Consider the following 22054-nt stretch of genomic DNA (forward strand, 5'->3'; position numbering starts at 1 on the left):
TCTCAGTAATGTCATCTGGCATAAAGGGAAAAGAGAAAAAAGAAATTAATTGTTGGGGTTTTTTTTGAGGCATAAGTGTATGGATGTTCACTCAGCAAGCGCTATGATGCCTCTACTGTATGTCTTTTTAACAGTCAGTAGATATTTGCTTCTGAATTGTCTTGTCAGGAAAACCCCTCTCATTCCTCCATATAGAAATAGCATTAAGTTGTGTGTGTTGCATTGTCTCCTGGAATATTTTATACTCCTCTGGCTCCATTTACAAAAGAAAATGTTTTCCTCAGTTCTCACAGTTGCCACTGGCACTTCGTAGAGGAGTCTTGATGGAGAGGTGTCCCTGATGCCAAATTAAATGCCTTGTTTCTCGAAGTGAAATCAAAGTGTCGGTAAATAATTCCATGGCATAGAAGCCTTGGGACTCTCCTGCAGCCAAAAATGTTTCTAACATTAACAGCCAGAGCTCATGATAAGGTTTAGAAGGTGGAACTGTATAAGCCCTGAAAACCATATTTGATTATTCAGACATGTTGAATCTTTTTTGTTGTTGCTAAATACGAGCAATAAAAGAAGTGTGGTCCATGGCTTAAGGCAGTCCAGGCAGCTACTGAGTCAGAAATCAAGTTGTATATAAGATGCCTTTCACCTAGCTTCAGATGCGATGGGAGGGCAGGGAATACCTGCAAGGGAATAAACTTTGCAGAAAAAAAAAGCTGTTGTGAGGGTCTGAAAAAGAAACCGTATATTAGCAGGAGGTGACAAGGAGGTAGGATTTGTTAAATGTCAGTTATAAATCAGCCTTTTTCATGGAGGAGAGATCCATTTAAGAGGGATGCTGATCACACTTTAAAGCAGCCTCTTCAGTCTTTTGGCTCTCCCTCTTTTAGCCTCTGGCCAGATACACTCTACATCTCACAGGCCTCCAGAATCTACTACATGGCATATGGAAGACTGATTAGCTGTCCACTTCTGTACGTGGGATCTCTGGATCTCGTAAGATCTGAAGGGGGCAACCAGCTATCAGATTATCAAGAGGGTGTCCACCAAGATGGACTGCAGCCTGGTCTGGAAGAGGAGCAGAATCATCCTGAGGAAAAGGCACTCTATCCAATACCTCAATTTTCACTGAAGCTGAAAAGGATTTACAGTGGTTACTAGAAGAACAGAGAAATGGATTTCTCCGTGAACATTACCTCATAGCCTTGTACTCTTAAGCCAGACTATTACTTTGCTAGTCGAATACTCTTCACCCTGAATTTGATTCTTAGGAAAGGGGAAAATGCAACTCTACTTTCTAAAGGAAACCATGAAAACCATATGGTAGCGATGGTAGAGGAAGAGGTGGTATGGATCTTGAGAAGAATTTCCATTGATGTCAGTGGACCTGTCTTTCTAGGGACCTCATGTTTTGAAGCTGAACTGCAGATATGGTAGAAATAAGCCTGCTAAGGAAAAATGTTGATACCATCTCTGACAAGTGACAAAGAGAAATATGTGAGCTGAAAGTAAACTTATTCTCTCTATATATATGTGTGTGTGCATACGTAGATATTTATGAACAGCAGAAATAAAAAGTGAAGAGTTGGCTGCTAAGAGGAAATGGCTGTCTTTCTTGGGAAGAGGGGAATTAAGTTTTTATAGTTATATCTCGTGAAATAATTCAGCAAAAAATATGAACTTTAAGGGAGATAGATGCGTGTAAATATAATCTCTTTTTCTCTGCGGATAGTTATGCTACTTACATTCACAGAAACTAGCTCCCATTTAGACTAGCTAATGCCAAAATGCCTGCAGTTCTGTCTGCTCTGAGGCTGGTGTCACCTTCAGTCTCGCTCTTTCTGAGTGTGTTGAGATTCTAAGAAGAGGTATCTGACAGACAAGAATCTGCTTTTAAGAACTACATTTTTAACCCTTATCTTCCATGTTTCAAGCTCTTTTTGTTGTTGTTATAATTTGACGTTTTGCTCAGTATCTGTCTGTTTCTCCCTGCACTAGTACTTTGCACAAAATTGAGTTCCAGAGCACCTGGCAGAGAGAATCTTGACACAGAATTAACCTACTAAAAATATAGTTAAATTTTGTTTTATTCACTCCAAGCAGTGAAGGTGATTTAGGTATTGGTTAAGCGGAATACTTTAATATTTTACTGAAAGCTTTTGTTTTCAGAAAGACTTAAAACAAAAAACTGTCAGAAGTATAGTTTATTAATTATTGTGACCTACTGTTACACTTTATAAAACTAGTTTTATAAATTTGAAAAAAAGTTCAATTCTAGTAATGAAAAAAATAATGGCATTTAAAAGATGATCGCAAATGAAATCCTTCTAGCAGGAGATTTAAGCGGTTGTTCAGGGATATTTGTAGCACTAGCAAAATTGAACTTACTCCCTAGTGAGCCATATGCCAAGGTGAGCTGTGCAATTCCACTGCCAAAATGAACTCTTTAACAAGAAATATGTCTTCAAGTATGGTAATGGCAAACTTCCCAAGATTTCACACATTTCTTGATAATCTCCATGGAACCCTAACACTTACCAAATGTTTTCCTGGTTGGCAGGTGGAGTGGATACAACAGCAGGTGGTTAAAAGAAGGATAAAGAGGGATTATAAACCTGGAGGTACCCAATCCACTTATTTCAATGATCCCAAGTGGCCAAGCATGTGGTACATGGTAAGTACATAATGGGTCATTGGCTTTGTTTCATACCAGCATTTAGTTGTCTGCTGTGATGTTTTGAAACAGGGCAAAATAGCGTGTTCAAAAGTAGCAAATTTCCCTTTTTTAATGTTACTAATGAAGGTCTGTAAACTCCTTGCAAGTATTACAAGAATTCCCAGGGAGCCCTGCAATAGGAAACATTTATTAATGCAGTCATTCATGAATGCTTCCTATTGCAAGATGTCTTGGGAATTATTTATTAGAGGATAAACTTTCAGCAGTGAGAAGGGAAGGAACTTGGCCACAATCTGTGGGAGCAGTGAAACCACTTGTTTTCAATGTGTATAATTCACTGTCTCAGACATCAATGTGATACAAATGTCTTGTGTCCTGGAACAGGAGAAAAGAGCCCCAAAGACTGACTGTTCAATGTTGTGTTTACACTCTCTTTAGTAGTGGACAATTGCATTGTTAAAGTAAACAGATTGTTTATGCTGCTTTCCTTCTGACAAGAATTCTGTGTTTTCTGAGCAAACTTATTTTTTCTTCTTTGCCTGATACTCACAGTTAAAGCCTGGAGTGGAACTCCCTTAGTTACCATATTTTAAAAATTATCTTCATTGCACCTATGAAGGTGCAAATGAAAAATTCATATCTTTACTTATAGAAAGTGAGAAGTAGCAAGTTAGACAACTGACTCTATCTCCCACCTCCCCATGCTGGATATTACGGACTTGAACACTTTCCCTGCTATTCTGCTGTCATAGTTCTAAGTATTTGCATCTTGTTTTTTTGCTATGTCAACTTTGTTACGGGCAGCAGGACACTCAGAAGGTTTGACTTGATAGATGGATTTGCTTCAGATAGTGAGGAAATTATGCTTTTCTGGCAACAATATGTAAGACAATTTTCCTGTAAGTAGACATTATCTTTTCAGGCACTTTGTTAATTTCAAAACGTTAGTGTATTATTTCATGTGAATGAGCAAGATTGTCCTAAGAAAGCATTACATTTTTCTAAACGTTTCTTTTTAACATTAATTTCATTCTGGCTTGTAGTTTATTGTTGCATGGATTGAAAAACAAACAAAAAATAATGTAGGTTTGAAGTAATTTGAAAAGCAATTGTTGTTAGTAAACATAGATAGCCAGAAGTCCTCATCTTCATTATATATCACATATGGGCATGTCACCAGCCAAAATTTTCAGCTCTGTGCTTGAACGGAAGACGGAGTACAAATTTCAACGAAATAATAGCAGTGAGTCAAAAGCCCACTAGCATGGTTAATGGTAGTTTATGTAATATCTCCTTTGTGTTCCTAGCTTTGCATGCAAGTTTTATTGTGTCACCGTGGCTTTTTGGTGGAATTGGATTAATGTTTTTCTTGTTTTGTTTTGTTTCTAACTGATAAAAGGCACTTATAAGAGTTAACCTGTTCAGGAAGATATCAGTCTCCTGTTTGTGAGTTGTTGCCTGGCCACACTGTTTCATAAACTGGTTAGGGCAATGAAGAAAGTTTGCTGTTTGTTGTGTATAACTTTCAGAGTACTTTCATTTCTGTACCTGTATAAGAAGGCCCTCACTTGGAAGCACTCTGAGAAAGGACTGCCCCTGACTGCTTGCATTTGCCTCCACTGAATAACTCTTTTGTATTTGCAGTATCTTTAGTGTTAGTGGTTTGATGACATTTCATTGAGAGTGACCAATAAAGGATTAGCGAGTGCAGTGCTGCAACAGAGAATAGCTAAAAATATGTGAATGAGTTGACTTAAGGACTGACATGGCTCATTACCAGATATCCTCATATGACTGTATTTGTGATTGTAACCGTAGCAACTTTTGTTAATCCAGTTTATCTTTATAAGTTGAAGAGAAAATAAAGGAACTGGAGGTTAGTTAATGGTGTCAGTCATTGCTATGTCAGAAAGAGGTTTCTAGGTTGATGGCTGCAGAGGTGTTATTGAGAAAGTAATGAAGTATTATCATCTACAGGTTTGCATTTTGATTAATAAGTAACTTCGTTGCGGTTAAGATTGATACCTTTGGCCACTGAACTGGTATAATCTCCAAAAGGGCTATAAATGTAGTTCACATTTGTTGACACGAGAACTTCTTTTCAAAGACTTTGTCAAACAAAATCTAATTAATGTTTTTCTTCTCCAACTTCTTCTTCACAAGGATCTCCCCTTGTAATTTTAATAGCTGAGACTAGAAATAACACATTTTTGTTTGTGTGAGATCTATGACAAGAACTTACGCAGGGAATTCAGACCTGTTTTGGGTCATTGCAAAGGTTAAAAGTATCTCTCAAGAACTTTTCCATAAACAAATTAAAAGGTCTTTTTTATTGCTCTATTTTTCTCCATTAACTCTAGAAACATTCCTAGAAAGTGCGGAGAAATTAGAAATGTAGATATTTAGTGCCTTACAGTTCAGAGGATCCCAAAGCAGACAGAACATCCAGAGCCACTCATGACCTAAAGAAGTATGCATGTACTTTTTCATTGCTATAGGATTATCTACTGAGAAGTAACTTCTTTCATTGCCTTCTAACACCTAAGTAAAGGGAAATTTATTTTGTCTTCACTCACTCAGAGGAATGAAAGCTGGAGAAAACATCTACTCGATCATGACCTCTGTTATTTCGGTATCTATGTTAAAGGTAAAATAGAATCTTATTATAGATCAAGTAATACAGGAAACTTCACATGAGAGTCACTGTACAATTACTGTTTGAAAATGACCTACAGACTTGGTCCAACTTTCTTAGAATGATACCAAAGAAATAAAATCAAAAGGAAAGAAGGTTCCTAGTGAAAATCCCTTCCCAAATACTGAGTCAGGAGAAAGCTAATTCCTGCGTGCCATACCCAGAGCTCAGCTACTTATCTATCATTATGCTCTGTTTATTAAATTTCTTCTCTTTATTGGCGCGTTTCAGATAGAAAATGAGTAAGACATTCATAAGCTCTTCAGAATGGAAGAAGAAGGACACCACTTATTAGGTAATATAAACCAAATAAAACACATTTTTATTGTCATTACTAAACACATTCCAAATTAAAATTAAGCATAATTCAAAGCATTACTGAAGTAAAACTTCTATTTTGCTTTACAAGTATTTTAGGTCCACACTGGTGTTAACTCACCTTCTTAATTAATCCTTTTAATGTCCAATTTTGCTATTAATTTCTCCAAACTAAATCCTTCCGCTATTCTTTCTGAATACTTCTTTTCCTCTACTGTTGTTTTTCCTTTCCATTTATTCCTCATTGTTCCTTCTTTCTAGACATAAAACACAAAGGTGGAACACAAAGTGCATTTGGAGGAGTGCTAAAAGCAGACAACTTCATAATCATTCGTTTGAAACCCACAAGAAGAACTTTTGTAAGGCTACACTGTACATCTCTTTAATCTAGTTTTCTCTGGGAGAGGTAACAATACAGTGGAAGATGACTACGAAACATTATAATTTACATGGCCTTTTTTTATAAGAAGAAAAACATTAGGTAAATATGCTGCTCTTTGGTTGCTGAAAAATCAGATTTTCTTATAAAATCTCTGCAAAAAAAATACTCTTAAAAGAAATCTGCAAACAGAAATCATAGAATCATAGAATTATAGAATCATACGATCATAGAATGGCTTGGGTTGGAAGGGACCTTAAACATCTCCTAGTTGCAGTCCTCCTGCCATGGGTAGGGTTGCCAACCACTAAATCAGCCACTACATCAAGTTGCCCAGGGACTTGGTCTTGAACACTTCCAGGGATGGGCAATCCACAACTTCTCTGGGCAACCCATGCCGGTGCCTCACCACCCTCTGAGTAAAAAATATCCTCCTTTTGTCTAATCTAAATCTTCCCTCTTTTGGTGAAAAACTGTTTCCCTATAACTATTCGATTGTTCAAAAAATCAGTCTCCCTCCTGTTTATAAGGTTCCCTTACGTACTAGAAGGCCACAATGATGTCTCCCTGGTGCATTCTCTTCTCCAAGCTGAACAAGCCCAGCTACCTCAACCTTTCATCACTGGAAGGGTACTCCAGTTCTGATCATCTTTGTGGCTTCCCCTCTGAACTCACTCCAACAGCTGCACATCTTTCTTGTGTTGGGGGGCCCCAGAACTGGACGCAGCATTCCAGGTGGGGCCTCATGAAAGCACAGTAGAGGGGACAATCTCCTCCCTCGCCCTCCTGCCACCCCCCTTCTGATGCAGCCCAGGACACTGTTGGCCTTCCGGGCCACAAGTGCACACTGCTGGCTCATGTTAAGCCTTTCATCTACTGGTATATCCAAGTCCTTCTTGGAAGGGCTGCTTTCAGTGAGTTCTTCTCCCAGTCTGTGCATATGTCTGGGATTGCCCTGGCTCAAGTGCAACACTTTCCACTTGGCCTTGTTGAACCTCATTAGATTCACATGGGCCCACCTTTTGAATTTGTTCAGATGCCTTTGGATGGCATCCCTTCCTTCTGTCTTATCAGTTGCATCACTCAGCTTGGTGTCATTCACAAACTAGCTGAGTGTTCATGGGATCTCCTTGTCTATGTCATGATAAAAATGTGAGAGAATACTGGTCCCAAGATGGAACTCTGATGGACATCACATGTCACTGGCCTTCACCTGGGAACAGAGCCATTAACCACAACCCTCTCGCTGCAACATTCCAACCAAGTCTTATGCACTGAATAGTCCACCTTTTAAATCCATATTTCTCCAATTTAGAGATCAAGATGTGCTTTGGGACCATGTCAAAGGTCCCAGGAGTCCGGATAGATGTTGTCCTTCCTTTGTCCACCATTGCTATCAATCCATCATAGAAGGCCACCACCAGACTGTTAAGGCACAATCTGCCCTTGGTGAGGCTGTGCTGGATATCTCAGATCACTGTCTCATCTTGTATTGCCAGTTTTCAAAACTGAACTGAAAACCAGATGCCCAAATTTTACTGTGAATGAAATAGTTGGCAAATGAAATGAAATAGCATATGGTCACATGGATGGTTGTCTAGCACCAAAATAAGTTTATAAAGGAAGCATCAGGCTGGAACTTGGTGTTGATCAGCACATTGAATTACTGAGTTTTACTTACCAGCAAGTACTTATCAGTTATTCTTTCATACATAGGTTGTTCTGAAAGTAATGCCTCCTATTTATTTCTGCGGAAAGTACAACAGATAGGAAGAGCACGGTAACACTATTTGATAGAGGAAATTTTCCGCTGCACTGTTTTTCAGCATAGTCACCAGCACTGGCTATGCATTTTTGCCAGAAGAACCTGAATGCTACATGCAGAAAAAACTGCACCAGTGGAGGTGACCCACTGTTTCACACCTACTATGATGACATCATTGCCAGGAAAGTGTTGCCCAAGGAGTCCATCTTTCATCGGCTTGAACAGATAGAAGTTAGAAGGTGCCAATTCTGGACTATACGGTGGGTGTGGTAGGACAGTCCAGCAAAGATTGTAATGTGCTCCATGGTCTTCAAATTGGTATGGGGCCTGGCATTATTGTGTTCCAAGTGAAAGGCTGTCTTCTCTGGACTGAATCTGGAAGTCTGAGCCTTCAGCTCAGCCAGCATCACAATGTAGCAGTTAGAATTCATAGCTTGTCCAGGTTCCCAGGAATCCATAACGATCACTCCTTTCCTGTCTCAAAAGACAGTGTGTCACTTTACCAGCTGAGAGCCACATCTTGAACTTTTTGTTTGATGGAGAATTAACATGTCATCACTCCATGGACTGCTGTTTTGACTCCAGCTTGTAGTGATAACACCATGTCGGATCACTAGCAGTGATGCAATCCAGGAAACTGTCACCTTCAGCTTCATATTAGTTCAGTAGTTCCTGACAAACTTGCATATGGTGTTCTCCCTGTTCCTGTGTGAGCCAGAGAACAGAATGTGTTCTGCGGGACCCACCTGGTGCAAACTTTGTGATATTTAACATTGCTGTCATAGTTTCCAACACACTGAAGCCAGTATTCAGCTCCATACACAGTTCCCTTGTCACAATCCGCTTCACATGGATCAGCTGATCAAGACTCTCTTCATTTTGTGATGTGACAGCTGTGCTTGGCTGTCCAGAACAAGGCTTGTATTTCACATAACTGTTGTCACTGCTGAAACACACCACCCACTGCCTCAGTGTGCTCACATCCACTGTTTTGTCTCCAGAAATGTACAGCAAGTGTTGATGAATGCCAGTGGGTTCCGTTTTTTCCTCATGGAGGAGGAATTCAGTCATACCCCTTTGCTTCATACACACTTCCATGTCAGACGCCCCTCTGCTGCTATATGTCACATGGCAACAAAATGTAGCAGAATATTGTTGGGAAAGTTCAGCCTCTACTGCCATACCAGCACCATCTGCCTCTGACATTGTGGGCCAAGACAGTAAAATAAGAGGTATTACTTTTGGAGCCCTTATAATTGTCCAGTGCGATTTCCGGTACAGACAGATGCGATGTCATTAATACCACAACTAAGAGCAGTTCATACAGCCTGAAGAGCTCTGAAGTAGTTGGAGTAGTTGCATCTAGGGCTGTCTGTCTTCAGCTCTGACGATGAAGCCAAAACCCAGGAAATGTTGCTTACTTTTCGCTTTCTACAAACTCTGATGAGAGCATTGCTTTAAGCTTTGGTGAAGGATCTCCTCCTCTAGCATGCTGTACAGCAGCGGATGGATAGTTTATTTGTGAGCCCCTAGGTGAGCTGTACTAGCATTCACAGAGAGGAACACTCCTGCTCTGGCGCTGTATATTTTGCACTCAAAGGCAGCCACAATATAGCTAATAAGACTTAATCAGCAGTGAGTAATGTGAACCTCCTAGGCTTTTGCAGCCCTGAAATAAGGTGGAGGTGAAAAGTTATACAAGCCAATTGCTTCCTCTGTGCTGCTGCTGAGGTCTTTGTGGAGTTGTCTGGTGCCTCCCTTGCAACTCCAAATGTGAACGTCAGAGCCGAGGAAAGGATTTTAGGATCCTGGTCCGGCCCTTAACAAGGTCATCTGAGGTGAGTGGGGCTGTGGAAGGAAAGAGAGGAGGACAAAAGAAGGAGTGATGAGATGCCTGATGGGGTGGGGTGGAGGGAGGCTGAGGGGAGAGAAGTCCCACTACATCCAAGTGCAAACCCAGGAAAAACAGAATTTGGGACAGATTTTCACCTGCCCCAAATTAATATTTATCATCTTCACTAGTGCCTAACAGTTTATTTCCAGCGCACCTACACCAGATATTAGCAGCTAAGGAAAAACCTCAGTGTCTTCTTATTGTTCTCCAAAGAATTGTTCTCTCTCTCTGTCTGAGCAGCTGAAGCCAAATCATTGTTCTTTCTGAGGTGGGATGACATATTTCTAAGTGTTTTGCATATTTTGAAACTTGGATTGGATTTTGCATATGCTTTTTGCATTTGAGGTTTTTCTTGCACAAGAAGATTGAGCCCTTGGTTTTTCAGAAAGAAGACAATCTGTGACTTCGTGGAAGTGCCATGATGCCAAAACATCACTTTGCAGAACTGTAGGTGGGAAACATACCTCTTGTTGTCTGTGGACAAGGTAGAACTAGTAACATAAGGTCATGAAATACACAATTTAATTCCAAATCATATAATTAAATTGAAATTAAATTTGCCCTGAATTCATTCAGTATTGGAAAACAGCAACATGCTTTAGGTAACCAAAAAGACGAGATAAGTAGTTTTCACCTTGTCTACTGAAAAGAGACTACTTTAGCAGGATTAACAAATACTTAAAGACAGAAAGACTAGATAGGCTATTTGATATTTTCCTCTGGGACATTCCATTATGGCTTCTTGAACAGCATTCCTGAAAGTGCACAGAAAGCACAAAATGGAAGCCAGCACTATTCACAGATTGCACCAGCATTTTCACTGAACCACGAAGCTGCAACACTGAAATCATTTCCTTACTTGTTTAGGAGAGCTTCTCTGGGTGTCAAAGATTTGGTAATAAATCATACAGCATTAGCTCATGTTCCTTTACCAATCTTCAGAGGGACAGTATCCACTTTAAAAAAAGTATTTTAAATGGGATTTTTTTCTCAGTAAGAGCTAAGCCACATTAAGAAACTGCAGGTACTCTTCTGGGCCATCTTGTTCTGTGAAATACTTTATCTGAATAAAGTAGCAGTTTTCTCAACTGCCTTTTAGTTTCCTTTGCCTTTTCCTAGTTGCCTTTTTAGTTTCTACAATTAGTGAGGAAATTAAATGTATGCTGAATTTCTAATGAGATATAATAAATATCTAGCTTTAGTTCAAAATAAACAGCTAAATAAATTATGTGGAATACAGTTAGACAGAAAATTGCTAACATTAACTACAAAATGTGTTATATTGGCCTACAATTTAGTGTATTTTAGGTTTTGTCTCTCAAAGCAGTCAAACAAGAAAAACATTCCTGTAAATATGTAGATACATACTTAACTGGAAGGATACTTTTTGTGTGTGTGTGTCTTTCAAGGGAGAAAGGATTTGTCCTTTAATTTCCAAGAATAACTGTTTGGGTATCTGTGCACTTTTCTAATTTTTTTTTTAAAATCAAAATCAAATAATATCAAAACAGAAGGAACAATAATTTCTGTTGTGCAATACTTAGTACTTAAGATCACTAAATTGAGGAAGGGGTCATTTAATTAGTTTTAAAAAATACTTCTTCAAACAACATATGTATTTTGACCATCATTTATGTACTTCAAAAGGGATTAATAAATATAGAATCATAGAATCATAGAATCCTTAGAGTTGTAAGGGACCTTTGAGGACCATCTAGTCCAACTCCCCTGCAGTGAAGAGGGATACCACAACTACATCAGGTTGCCCAACGCCTGACCCAGCCTCACCTTGAAAGTCTCCAGGGATGGGGCATCAACCACATCTCTGGGCAACCTGTTCCAGTGCCTCATCTCCCTCACTGTAAAAGATTTTTTCTTTAAATCTAACCTAAATCTACCCTCCCTGAGCTTGAAGCCATTTTCCCTTGATATCTATTTACATACTAATATATATTTTTTTCAAATAAAGAATGCTATTCAAATAAGGAACTCCAAAGTGATCAGAATTGCACAGGGTGTACAAAAGAAGCAGTTCGGAAGCTTGTCTGCATTGTGGTCCAATGAATAAAGAATGAACTGATGCGTCGTTCTCATCAGAAACAAACTCATAACCTATGAGTATAAATTTCTGCTATGTAGAGTAGCTATATTACTGCTCAGACAGCATTTTGCTTCTATACAACAATTTCCTGAGTATTTTGTACCCAAGCAAGCCTGATCTATACAGCATTCTTTGCAAAAGAGAGATGAGAGAAGCACAATTTAGATCTAAGATGTTAGGTCTCATATCATTTTTAAACATTATGCTCCTCTTTTACTGATGACAAATGCCATATGACTCAGGCTATCACGAGAATGGAGGTATCAAAACTCTAGCTTTCCTGATTCCCACATCTGTGCAAGAATGCCCTCTTCCCTCCTATCTCGCAAGCAAGCACTGTAGCTAAGGTGACAAGTGTGCAGGGATCACAATTCTTGCTGACCCTAAGGCTCCCTTAGGCCATATTTTAAAAAAATACAAAAATTTAGTGAGGAAAGAATGTTCAGTAGAGCATTGGAATTTTTTATGGTACTTCTAATGCCATAACATCTGTGCTATGAGTTCCAGCTGCTGCTGCTCCAGCTCCTTGAAGAGTAGCATAGGAGAGTAAAAGTATAGCAAACTCTATCCATGTCATGTTGGAGAGGAGTCCACTGAGTGTTTTCACATACACATGGGAAAGGTCCTTACTGTCTTTTAAATACAAATCTGGTGAAATTTAACCTAAATGGAATGATCATTTTGAGCTCAGACACAGAATACAGAGGAGTCTGTCAGCACAAAATCCCAGGTCTCCTCAAACAAGTTGTGCTTTTTGAAAGATATGCCAATACTGAGGGGAGGAGCAATGTGGGCAATACCTATGCTTGCTCTTTTAATACAGAGGTTATAAATTCTGTGGAAACTTAATTACTGGCTGTTTCAAACTAAGTTCATTTCTAGCGAACAGTAGAAATGCATGGTGGTCAGAGAGAGGACGGAAATGTGCGGGACAGAAGAGCCTCATACAGCCTCAGGAGTTTCAAATGTGAGTCTTTTACAGTGCTGGTACTTTTTTCTTGCCCTTTCTATTCCATTAGAATCCACTAATCCATAACTAGCATGCCATTTGAACATGTAATTGCCTTGTCTTTATCTATTTTTATGTGAATTTCTAACAGAACAAGGAGGTTATTTTCAGTTTTGAAAGCAGTTCAAAACTACTTTAAGTTCAAATAGTATAAGCATAGAGGCCCAGGGAGAGACAAATATAAATATACATAAGAGACTACACATTAAATATGCATTGAGGTTTTGCGCTTGCGTATCTTTAGGACACGACAGTGTATTAATGAACAGTAAACTACTGCGTGGAAGATGCTGTTTTATATATCAACTCATGGCTACAAGATTTTATTTGGAAGCCAGAAAACCCATTTAGTAAAAAATAAAGACAATATTAAGCAAAGAAAAAGAGTTTCTGTATTTATGAAGAGGTTGAATAACTTCCTTTTTGTTCAACTCCTATGTGCTCCTCCACATTTAATATTGAATCAGAAGACCTTTTTCCTTCTAAGACTTCTGGTCTGGACTCAAGTAGGCCAATGTAAGAATTCAGACACAGCATTTGAATGAACATCCCAGCTTCTCAGGGGTTTTATATGATCCCAACTACTGCAACACTGAAATCCATCTGTTCTTGATTAACTAAAGCCCCATCTACGTGAACTGAAATATAGACAGAGCAATTAATACAGCCTACTTAAAAAGTCCAATAGCCCTTACAATTTGCAAAGGAATCAGTATGGATACAGAAAATGTGATTCTAGAAGAATGCCCTGAATTCTTGTACCTCAAGCTCTCCATGCCTCAGAAAACATCCTCAGTGACACCTTCTAATGAGGAAGTTTTCCAAGACGCCAAAGACATCCTAGAGACTCATTATCTCACAGCCTACCATCTACAATCTCTTTACCTCCAATCTTGTCCCCTTCTCTTTCATCATCTCTTGTGAATAACTGAACAGACCCAGGGAAGCAGCGTAGTAAAGAAGGAAGAAATTGAGGGAGCAAGATTATCATTTCAGTCATTTCATTATCTCTCACTCAAGTTAGAGATTAGATTCTTTCAGCCTGCCTGATGATCGTGACATGCTTGGTTTTGATTTCATTATTAGATATATTTGTATTTGTGGTATGGTTATCCTGCTTTTAAAGTAGTCTCCTGCAGTTTCTACCTGTTCCCATTCCAGAGTGATGATAAAATCATAGCATTATAGAATCTTTACAGTTGGAAGAGCCCTTTAAAGGTCATTTAGCCCAACTCCCCTGCAATGAATAGGGGCATCCACAGCTAGATCAGGTTGCCCAGAGCCTTGTCCATTCTGGCTTTGAAAGTCTCAAGGGATGGGGCATCCCCCACATCTCTGGGCAAACTGTTCCAGTGCCTCACCGCTTTCACTGTGAAAGACTTTTTCCCTATATCCAACCTAAATCTCCCCTCTTTACCTGAAACCATTTCTCCTTGTCCTGTCACCACAAACCCTGCTAAAGAGTCTGTTCCCTTCTTTCTGGTAGATCACCTTTTGATACTGAAAGGCCACTATTGGGTCTCCCTAAAGTCTTCTCTTCTCCAGGCTGAACAGCCCCAGCTCTCTCAGCCTGTCCTCATAGGAGAGGTGTTCCATCCCTTGGATCATTTTTGTGGCCCTCTGCTGGATGCGCTCCAACAGGTCTATGTCTCTCCTGTACTGAGGACTCCACATTTGGACGCAGTACTCCAGATGAGGCCTCACCCAGCACAGAGTAGAGGGGCAGGATCACCTCCCTCACCCTGCTGGTCATGCTTCTTTTGATGCAGCCCAGGATACAGTTGGCTTTCTGAGCTGAGAGGGCATGTTGCTGTCTCATGTCCAGTTTCCCATCCACCAGTACCCCCAGGTCCTTTTTGGCAGGGCTGTGCTCAGTCCTTTCATGCCCCAGCACATACTGGTTTAATCCACTTGGATTTGTTGAATCTTGTGAGGTTCCCCTGGGCCAACTGCTCAAGTCTGTCTAGGTCCCTCTGGATGATATCCTGTCCCTCTGGTGTGTCAGCCACACCCACAGCTTGGTGTCATCTGCAAGCTTACTGAGGGTGCACTCTAACCCACTGTCGATGTCACTGATGAAGATATTAAAAATTATTGGTACCAGTACTGACCGGAGGGACACCACTTATCACTGATCTCCATCCAGACACTGAGCCATCAATCACCACTCTCTGGACTCAATCCTGCAGCCAGTTCTTTGTCCATTGAACAGTCCACCCACCAAATCCATATATTTTCAATTTGGAGAGAAGTATGTTGTGGGGTACTGTGTCAAAGGCCTTACTGTAGTTGAGGCAGATGACATCAGTGGCACTTCCTTTGTCCACTGATGCAGTGACACCATCATAAAAAGCCACCAGGTTGGTCAACAAGATTTGCCCTTGGTGAAGCCATGCTGGTTCTCCTGTATCACCTCCCTGTCTTCCATGTGCCTTAGCATAGCTTCCAGGAGGATCTGCTCCATGATCTTTTCTGGCACAGGGGTGAGGCTGATGTGTTAGTAGTTCCCAGGTTATCCTTTTTACCTTTCATAAAAATGGATGTGATGTTGCCTTTTTTCTAGTCACCAGGGACTTCACCTGACTGCCATAACTTTTCAAATATCATTGAGAATGACTTGGTGACTACATCAGCTAATTCCGTAAGGACTCTGGAATGCATCTCATTGGGACCCTCAGACTTCTGGACATTCAGGTTCCTCAGGTGGTCATGAACCTGATCTTTGCTTACAGTGGGAGGGACATTGCTTCCCCAGTGCCTTCCTTCCAAATCAAATGTTTGAGGGCTGTATGACAAGCAGTTATCAGAGAAGGCTGAGGCAAAAAAAACTGTTGAGTACCTCAGACTTCTCCTTATCTGTTGTTACCAGCTTTAGTTGTCCCCTAGAACAACGTTCATTAGTTTCCTGCTGCACAAAACTTTGTGTTGAAATATGCCTACTATTACATTGTGATTACCAACTTTCGTCCTTCCTTGTTTAGAAATCTTTTTGCCTGCAAAGGTCATTTTCTTTTGTGTAAATAACAGAGCAGTCACATACATGGGTATTTTTCTTCCTTAGAACTGTAAGAATCTATGCACAGAGAAGCCACTGGATTAAAATTTCTTGAATTTTCTCCAGAAGTGTTACAAACTTTTTTTACTAAGTATTTGTCTCCTACTTATAAAGGCTAAAGGGGATAAAAAAAAGAAACATCATCTCAATACGTGTCACACTAATTCTCCTTTGATATTACTGTTTTGTATATTTAATTGAATATCGAAGACATTCTATTCACATTAGTTAATATTTCTGAGAGTATTTAGCGTTGTGGAGGATATACATGTTTTTAAAGCAGCACCTAACTTCAGACACTGAGACTGTCTTTCTGAGCTTTTGAGGGCAGTTTTATGGCAGGAAAAGGTTCATTTCTTCCAGACCCTACTTTCTTCTGAGAGTTCTGTGGAGTTCTAACACATTGCTGCTTTAGTCTCATAGCAGCCTGCATCAGGATCTGAACTACTTTGGTTCATTCATTTCACAGATATGAGAGATAATTGTCATGTTCATTTAGTTTGACCAACAATCAGCGCAACTGGTAATCTACAATCTCAAGCCCAGAATTTCTAACTAAGCTGCAGTAAGCTTTCTGTAAGATGTAAACATATTAGATAAAAGATCACGTTTGTACAAGAGTCTCATCAATAAGAGCATTGTTTTAATGATTAGCTATTAAATTAACTTATGCCATGTAGTTGCATATTTATCTTTTTTTGTACTTTTGTTAGGCCATTCTCCCTAACAGTTTAAAGAAGCTTCCACCTTCAAAAACTCCTGCGTTAAGTTACTTGCATACTTCAATCATGTCTTCACACTCTGATAAAATAAATACATTGAGCTTGTTAAGAATTGCTGTAAATTGTTTTTCCAGCACTTGGTTCTGAAAACAAGGACTCACTGCTCCTTTTCCAACAGCATCTTTTTTGAAACTTCAATACTAGTTGTATGCACATCAATCCAGGAAGCCTCATTACTGTCATTTTAAGAAGTGTCTTAACCCACTTTTCTTGTTAACCCACTGCTTACCTATCAAGAGGTAATATATGGTCTTATAAAACATCTTGAATTTACAGGTGACTGTCTACCTTATGCCTTAAATCCTTTTCACTATTACTCTGTTTCTGGACACTTTCTCTCATTTTATGACTTGCAGTATTAGTCCTGCATAATTTTATGATTTTATATATATACAATAATACTGCAATCACACTGTTTAAATAGATTCACATTCACAAGTAGTCCCAATCACTGTCTCTGTTGTTATCATTAGTTCCCACTCCACTTGTTTGTGTCATCATATTTGAGAGCATGCTGTAGGACAACGTAACTTCAGCTTTCCCATACTACTAGAAAGCTGGTAGCCTCTTAAGATTTAAGACTTAATAATTGCACATGGTTGCTAATGTTTTCTTAAACAAAATGAGTTGATTATATCTGTTAATTCATCATAAAGGCTTCAAAGTACAGACATATCAAGCCCTCTGCTAACTTCCTTATGAGTGGCTGTGTTATTAAATGCTTATGGGTTTATACTACTTCTCTGCTGGATCCAAAGATCTCAGTTACATTTTTAAGTAAATAAAAGTATTTTTGTAATTGTCTTGTGCGTTTACATGATAGAATATGACAGCTTAAAAAAAAGAATTATTTTATTGGAGGTATATTATATCTCCATGAGAATTCCCTGTTTTACTTAAAAGACACTTTAAGCTTTGTGAAGTATTTTTGGCACCCATTCATGTCAAAATAGTATTTCCAGTTATACAGCAGAGCCAGTGGGAGAAATGAAATAATAATGAAAAGAAGACATATCTACAGCTGAGATTCAGAAGATCTACTGACAGGAATCACAGAAGAGTCTAATAGAAACAGTAGGAATGGCAAGAAAGAATGCAAAATGTAGAAAAGAGGAGCCCCAAAGAGCATTTCGTAGCTACAATAGTAGGAAAAGTGGAGGATGCAGGAGAATTGTCAAAATCATAGAATTATGAACTTTTATCTTTAGTTATTGCTGCTTATCATCTTCCACTCTTACAATGCTCTTATAGTTTTATTTAGTGCTTTTTCTGGATGTATCAGCTGCACATTTCCTGTTTTTTTAAGTATTTGCAAGAGGTAAAGCAGTTATCATTGACAGGTGCTGCATTTCAAAGCTGAAACATGGCTTACACACAGATTCAGTATAAACTTGACAGTAACGATGGTGATTTTCCTCCCATTTCGAATTAGATCACTTTCATTTTCTACTCTTTCATGTGCATAAAAAGTGCTCTTACTGAGGTTGCATGTTTCTCATTCTTTGCCTGTTTACCTCAGTCTTCACTGGCAGCCAGGCTTCCCATGCTTCTCTCATCCCTGAAGCTCTAGGTGAGGTTCCCACTTTAAGAGAAGAGCAAGTCTGAACTTGCCCAATGAGCCTGAATGTCTACAAGTCTATGGGGCCTGATGGCTTGCATGCCAGGGCACTGAAGGAACTAGCTGATGTGGTTGCTGAGCTGCTCTCCATCATATTTGAAAATACATGGCTGTCAGGTAAAGTTCCCAGTGACTGGAAAGAGGGAAACATCACTCCCATTTTCAAGAAAGGGAGAAAGGAAGACCCAGGGAACTATAGACCAGTGAGCCTCACCTCTGTTCCTGGGAAGATCATGGAGTAGATTGTCCTAGAAGACCTGCTAAGGCACATGCAAGACAAGGAGGTGATCCGAGGCAGCCAGGACAGCTTTGCCGAGGGCAGATTGTGCCTGACTAGTCTGGTGGTGGCCTTCTATAATGGAGTGATGGCATTGGTGGATAAAGGAAGGGCAGCTGATGTTATCTACCTGGACTTGTGCAAGGCCTTTGACATGATCCCACACCACATCCTTATCTCTAAATTGGAGAAATTTGGATTTAATAGGTGGACTATTCAGTGGTTCCAACCAGTTCTTTAGCCAGAGGATTATGGTCATAGCCAGAGGATTATGGTCACGGTCAGAGGTATATGGTCAAGAATTAGTTGGAAGGTCGCAGCTGGAGGATTGTGGTCAATGGCTTTATGTCCAGGTGGAGGCTGGTGATGAGTGCTGTACCCCAGAGGTTAGTCATGGGACTGCTGCTCTTCAACATCTTTATCAATGACATAGACAGTGAGACTGAGTGCTCTGTTTGTGCATGAAAACACTGTGGCCTTCCAGTACTTGAGGGAAGCTTATAAACAGGAGAGAGGCCAACATTTTTCGTGGTCTAATAGTGATAGGACAAGGGAGAGTGGCTTTAAGAGAGGGGAGATTTAAGTTAGATGTTATGTGGAAATTCTTTACTTAGAGAGTGGTGAGGTACTGATGCAAGTTGCCCAGAGAATCAGTGGATGCCCCGTCCCTGGAAGTGTTGAATGCCAAGTTTGATGGGGCGCTGGGCAGCCTGATGTAGTGGGTGGCAACCTTGCCCACGCAGAGGAGTTGGAACTAGGTGATCCTTAAGGTCCCTTCCAACCCAAGGCATTCTTTGATTCTATGATTCCTTCAGTATCAGTTCAAATCTATAGTCTCAATTCAATTTTTATCTGGCTTTATTAGTAAAGACGGGGGTTTAGTTCAGCAGCAATTCTTACAGATGCTTACAGTCCTATTAGTAGAAAGTCCTTTAGATACTGGTTCTCCATGAAATCAGTGTTTGCTAATATATTGCATTTCTCCAGAACTTTTTTGCAATATTTGTATTTTCTGATACAATTTGAATCCTGACACTCTGCTGACGTTTCCTTTAATACTCTTTGCAATTTTCACAGCAATTTTACATTCTCTGTCTACTTTGCACAGTATTTTATTCACAGCACAGTCATATGTTTCTCCAGCATTTCAGGAGAACTTCAACATTTAATCAGCAGAGATAAATTTTCAGAGACAGTAGAAGGAGTAACTTTGTGGTACTTTTTAGTCTATGCAAAACTTCTGTTTCTTGAATAGTTCTTCTTCCTGGGCCTCCCTAGATTTCTCAGGACTAATTCTCACATTTCTGCCAGATGATCTCATTTGCAAAATATAACTAGCCACTCCCTCTAGTGGTTTGGTCTTATCTTCCCAGGTTTCTCTTATAATACATAGCAGGCCTTGCATTCATCAACCAAAGTACATTCAAATGGTGAAAAGTCCATTGGTGCCTAGGGTACTCACTTCCCTGTAGGCAAATCAAAATAGCAGCCGTTCATCTTAGTGTTATCCTTTACAGTTAATGAATTTTCACACCTTGCATTTTAGTTTTAGATTAAATATTTCTGTAAGGCTATCTAAGGAGGGTATGAAGTGATGTTTATACTTCTGTCTCAAGAGAACAGTTTCCTAGGCTTAAAGTTTGTCCTCTGACAAGTTACAATCTCCTCTGACGTACCAACCCAAGCAAATAATGGGACCCAGGGTACAATAAGCTGATGTGTCTTTATGGCTCTTAGGGAAAAGGCTTGTAAGGTATCAAGTAGCATAGATGTTTATTGCTGAAGCAAAGGCACGGTGAAACAGCTCCAGGCCCAAGAACTCCATATGCCCACAGGAAGAAGAGGAAAAACTCCTGCTCTGTTGCTTATAATGGAATGTGAGACTGTCACCATATTCTGAGCAGCATGTGCCCCGCTTCTGCTACCCTCTTTTGTCCCTTGAGGAAAAAGGGAGACATGCATCTTTCCCTCAGACTCCTGAATGAGTCCTGTTGTCTCATATCCCTCCCTCTCATTGTCCCTCTCTCCCTCCTTCTCCCACAGGACATCCTGCTACCATTAACACCAGATGTCACCAGGCTATTGCCTCATGGATCAAAGAGATCTGACCACAATGTAAAATAGAGAAAAAGGGACTGCAGTAGCGCTACAACCCTTAGAAAGTTGTGTCCGAGCATTCAGAGCCAACATCTCTTCATCTGTTTCCTCACAAGCCCTCTCATCCATACAAGTTCAAAGCATTCTTAGAAAAACTAAGTATTCCAGGTCCTTCTCAATCAGTCCTCCACACTCCAACAGTTGCATAACAGCAAATCCTTCTTAAACTGTTTCCTCATATTGCCGTGAAATAAAAAGATATCAGAAGGGGAACAAAGTGGGTTTGTATAAGCTGCAGGCTTCTCCCACTCTCATCAGTCTGTGGGAAGGTTAATGATTAATTGGAGCCATCTGCTCAGAGTCTTCTTTCTGTGTGGTGAGTTTGGTTCTGTCACGTATGTTCACACAAAGTCTAAATAAAAACCATCTCCCTCTCCCATGCTTCTTAACAACATGATACAGGAGTAGTATTCTTTGACTTGTAAATGGCTTAAAAAGGAAGCTGTGAAGAATGTCTTTCATAGCTTAGAGAGAATCCCTAAAAAGTTAGGAAAAAAATATTTTAAAGCAAGCCTTACCATCTCTCTGTTTAATAATTATCTTAGAAATAACCAAAGCAGCAAGCCTTACTTGCTAAAGAGAGGAGCTTAGTCTACTACGTGACTGCAAGCTATCTTTGTGTTAGTTTTTACTCCTGTGCTTTGACTGAAAGATTAAGAACGCTGATTTTTTTTATAAAAAGCTGTAAACTCGTCACTGAAAGCAAACAATAGTAAAACTAGAAAACATCTTTAGAAGATAGCTAGAAGCTCCTTCTTTTGATTGTCTGTAGTTAGTTTTCTTTTACTTCTTTTGTTTTACAATGCTGCTGTTTTACCATTTGTCAAATTCTCACAATTGATACACTGAATAAACAGCATGTATAAGAAATACAACTATTTTTACAATTCTGATGCCCTTTAGGCTTTTTCTAGCCCATTCTGTACTCACAAATCTGGAGATGAGGTAGGTTCTAGGCTGGCTGTAGTGCATAACAGCAAAAATCTCAGAGAACCAAAATTTAACGTGGATGCTGATACGCTGATTCATACCACTGTTTCAGCATTTTCAGTTTATATCACTGTGGTGATAAGCACAATCTACAGCTCTGATTGAGACCTCTCAGGTTGAAAAGGAAGTTAGGGAGTTAAGGGGATTAGTATTACCAGCCTGTAGCATTGAAAGCTCACAAGTCATGTCCAGAATATAGTATTGAATTTGCATACAAAATTAAGAGCTTAGTAAAAAAAAATATTTGGCTTTTGTGATCTGAGACTGTAGTGTTCACATTTTCAAAATCTTTCATGACCAAGAGGAATAAAAAATAGTCTTAAAAAAGCATGAGCACTCAGAG

At 39.6% G+C, this 22054-nt stretch overlaps 1 protein-coding gene across 3 annotated transcripts in view; it reads left to right on the top strand.

Annotated features, from left to right (window-relative positions):
* PCSK5 (proprotein convertase subtilisin/kexin type 5) overlaps window positions 1–22054 on the top strand; it is a 261474-nt gene that overhangs the window by 44884 nt on the left and 194536 nt on the right. For 2 of the 3 annotated variants that reach the window (XM_021380737.1, XM_021380739.1), the window contains exon 3: window positions 2555–2668. In XM_021380737.1, the coding sequence (XP_021236412.1) occupies window positions 2555–2668 (114 nt within the window). Of the gene's footprint in view, window positions 1–2554; window positions 2669–11591; window positions 12791–22054 lie in introns of those variants that run through there. The other variant, XM_021380738.1, reaches the window with a different exon arrangement.

This window comes from Numida meleagris, chromosome Z (assembly GCF_002078875.1).
Source record: "Numida meleagris isolate 19003 breed g44 Domestic line chromosome Z, NumMel1.0, whole genome shotgun sequence".
Classification (NCBI taxonomy): Eukaryota; Metazoa; Chordata; class Aves; order Galliformes; family Numididae; genus Numida; species Numida meleagris.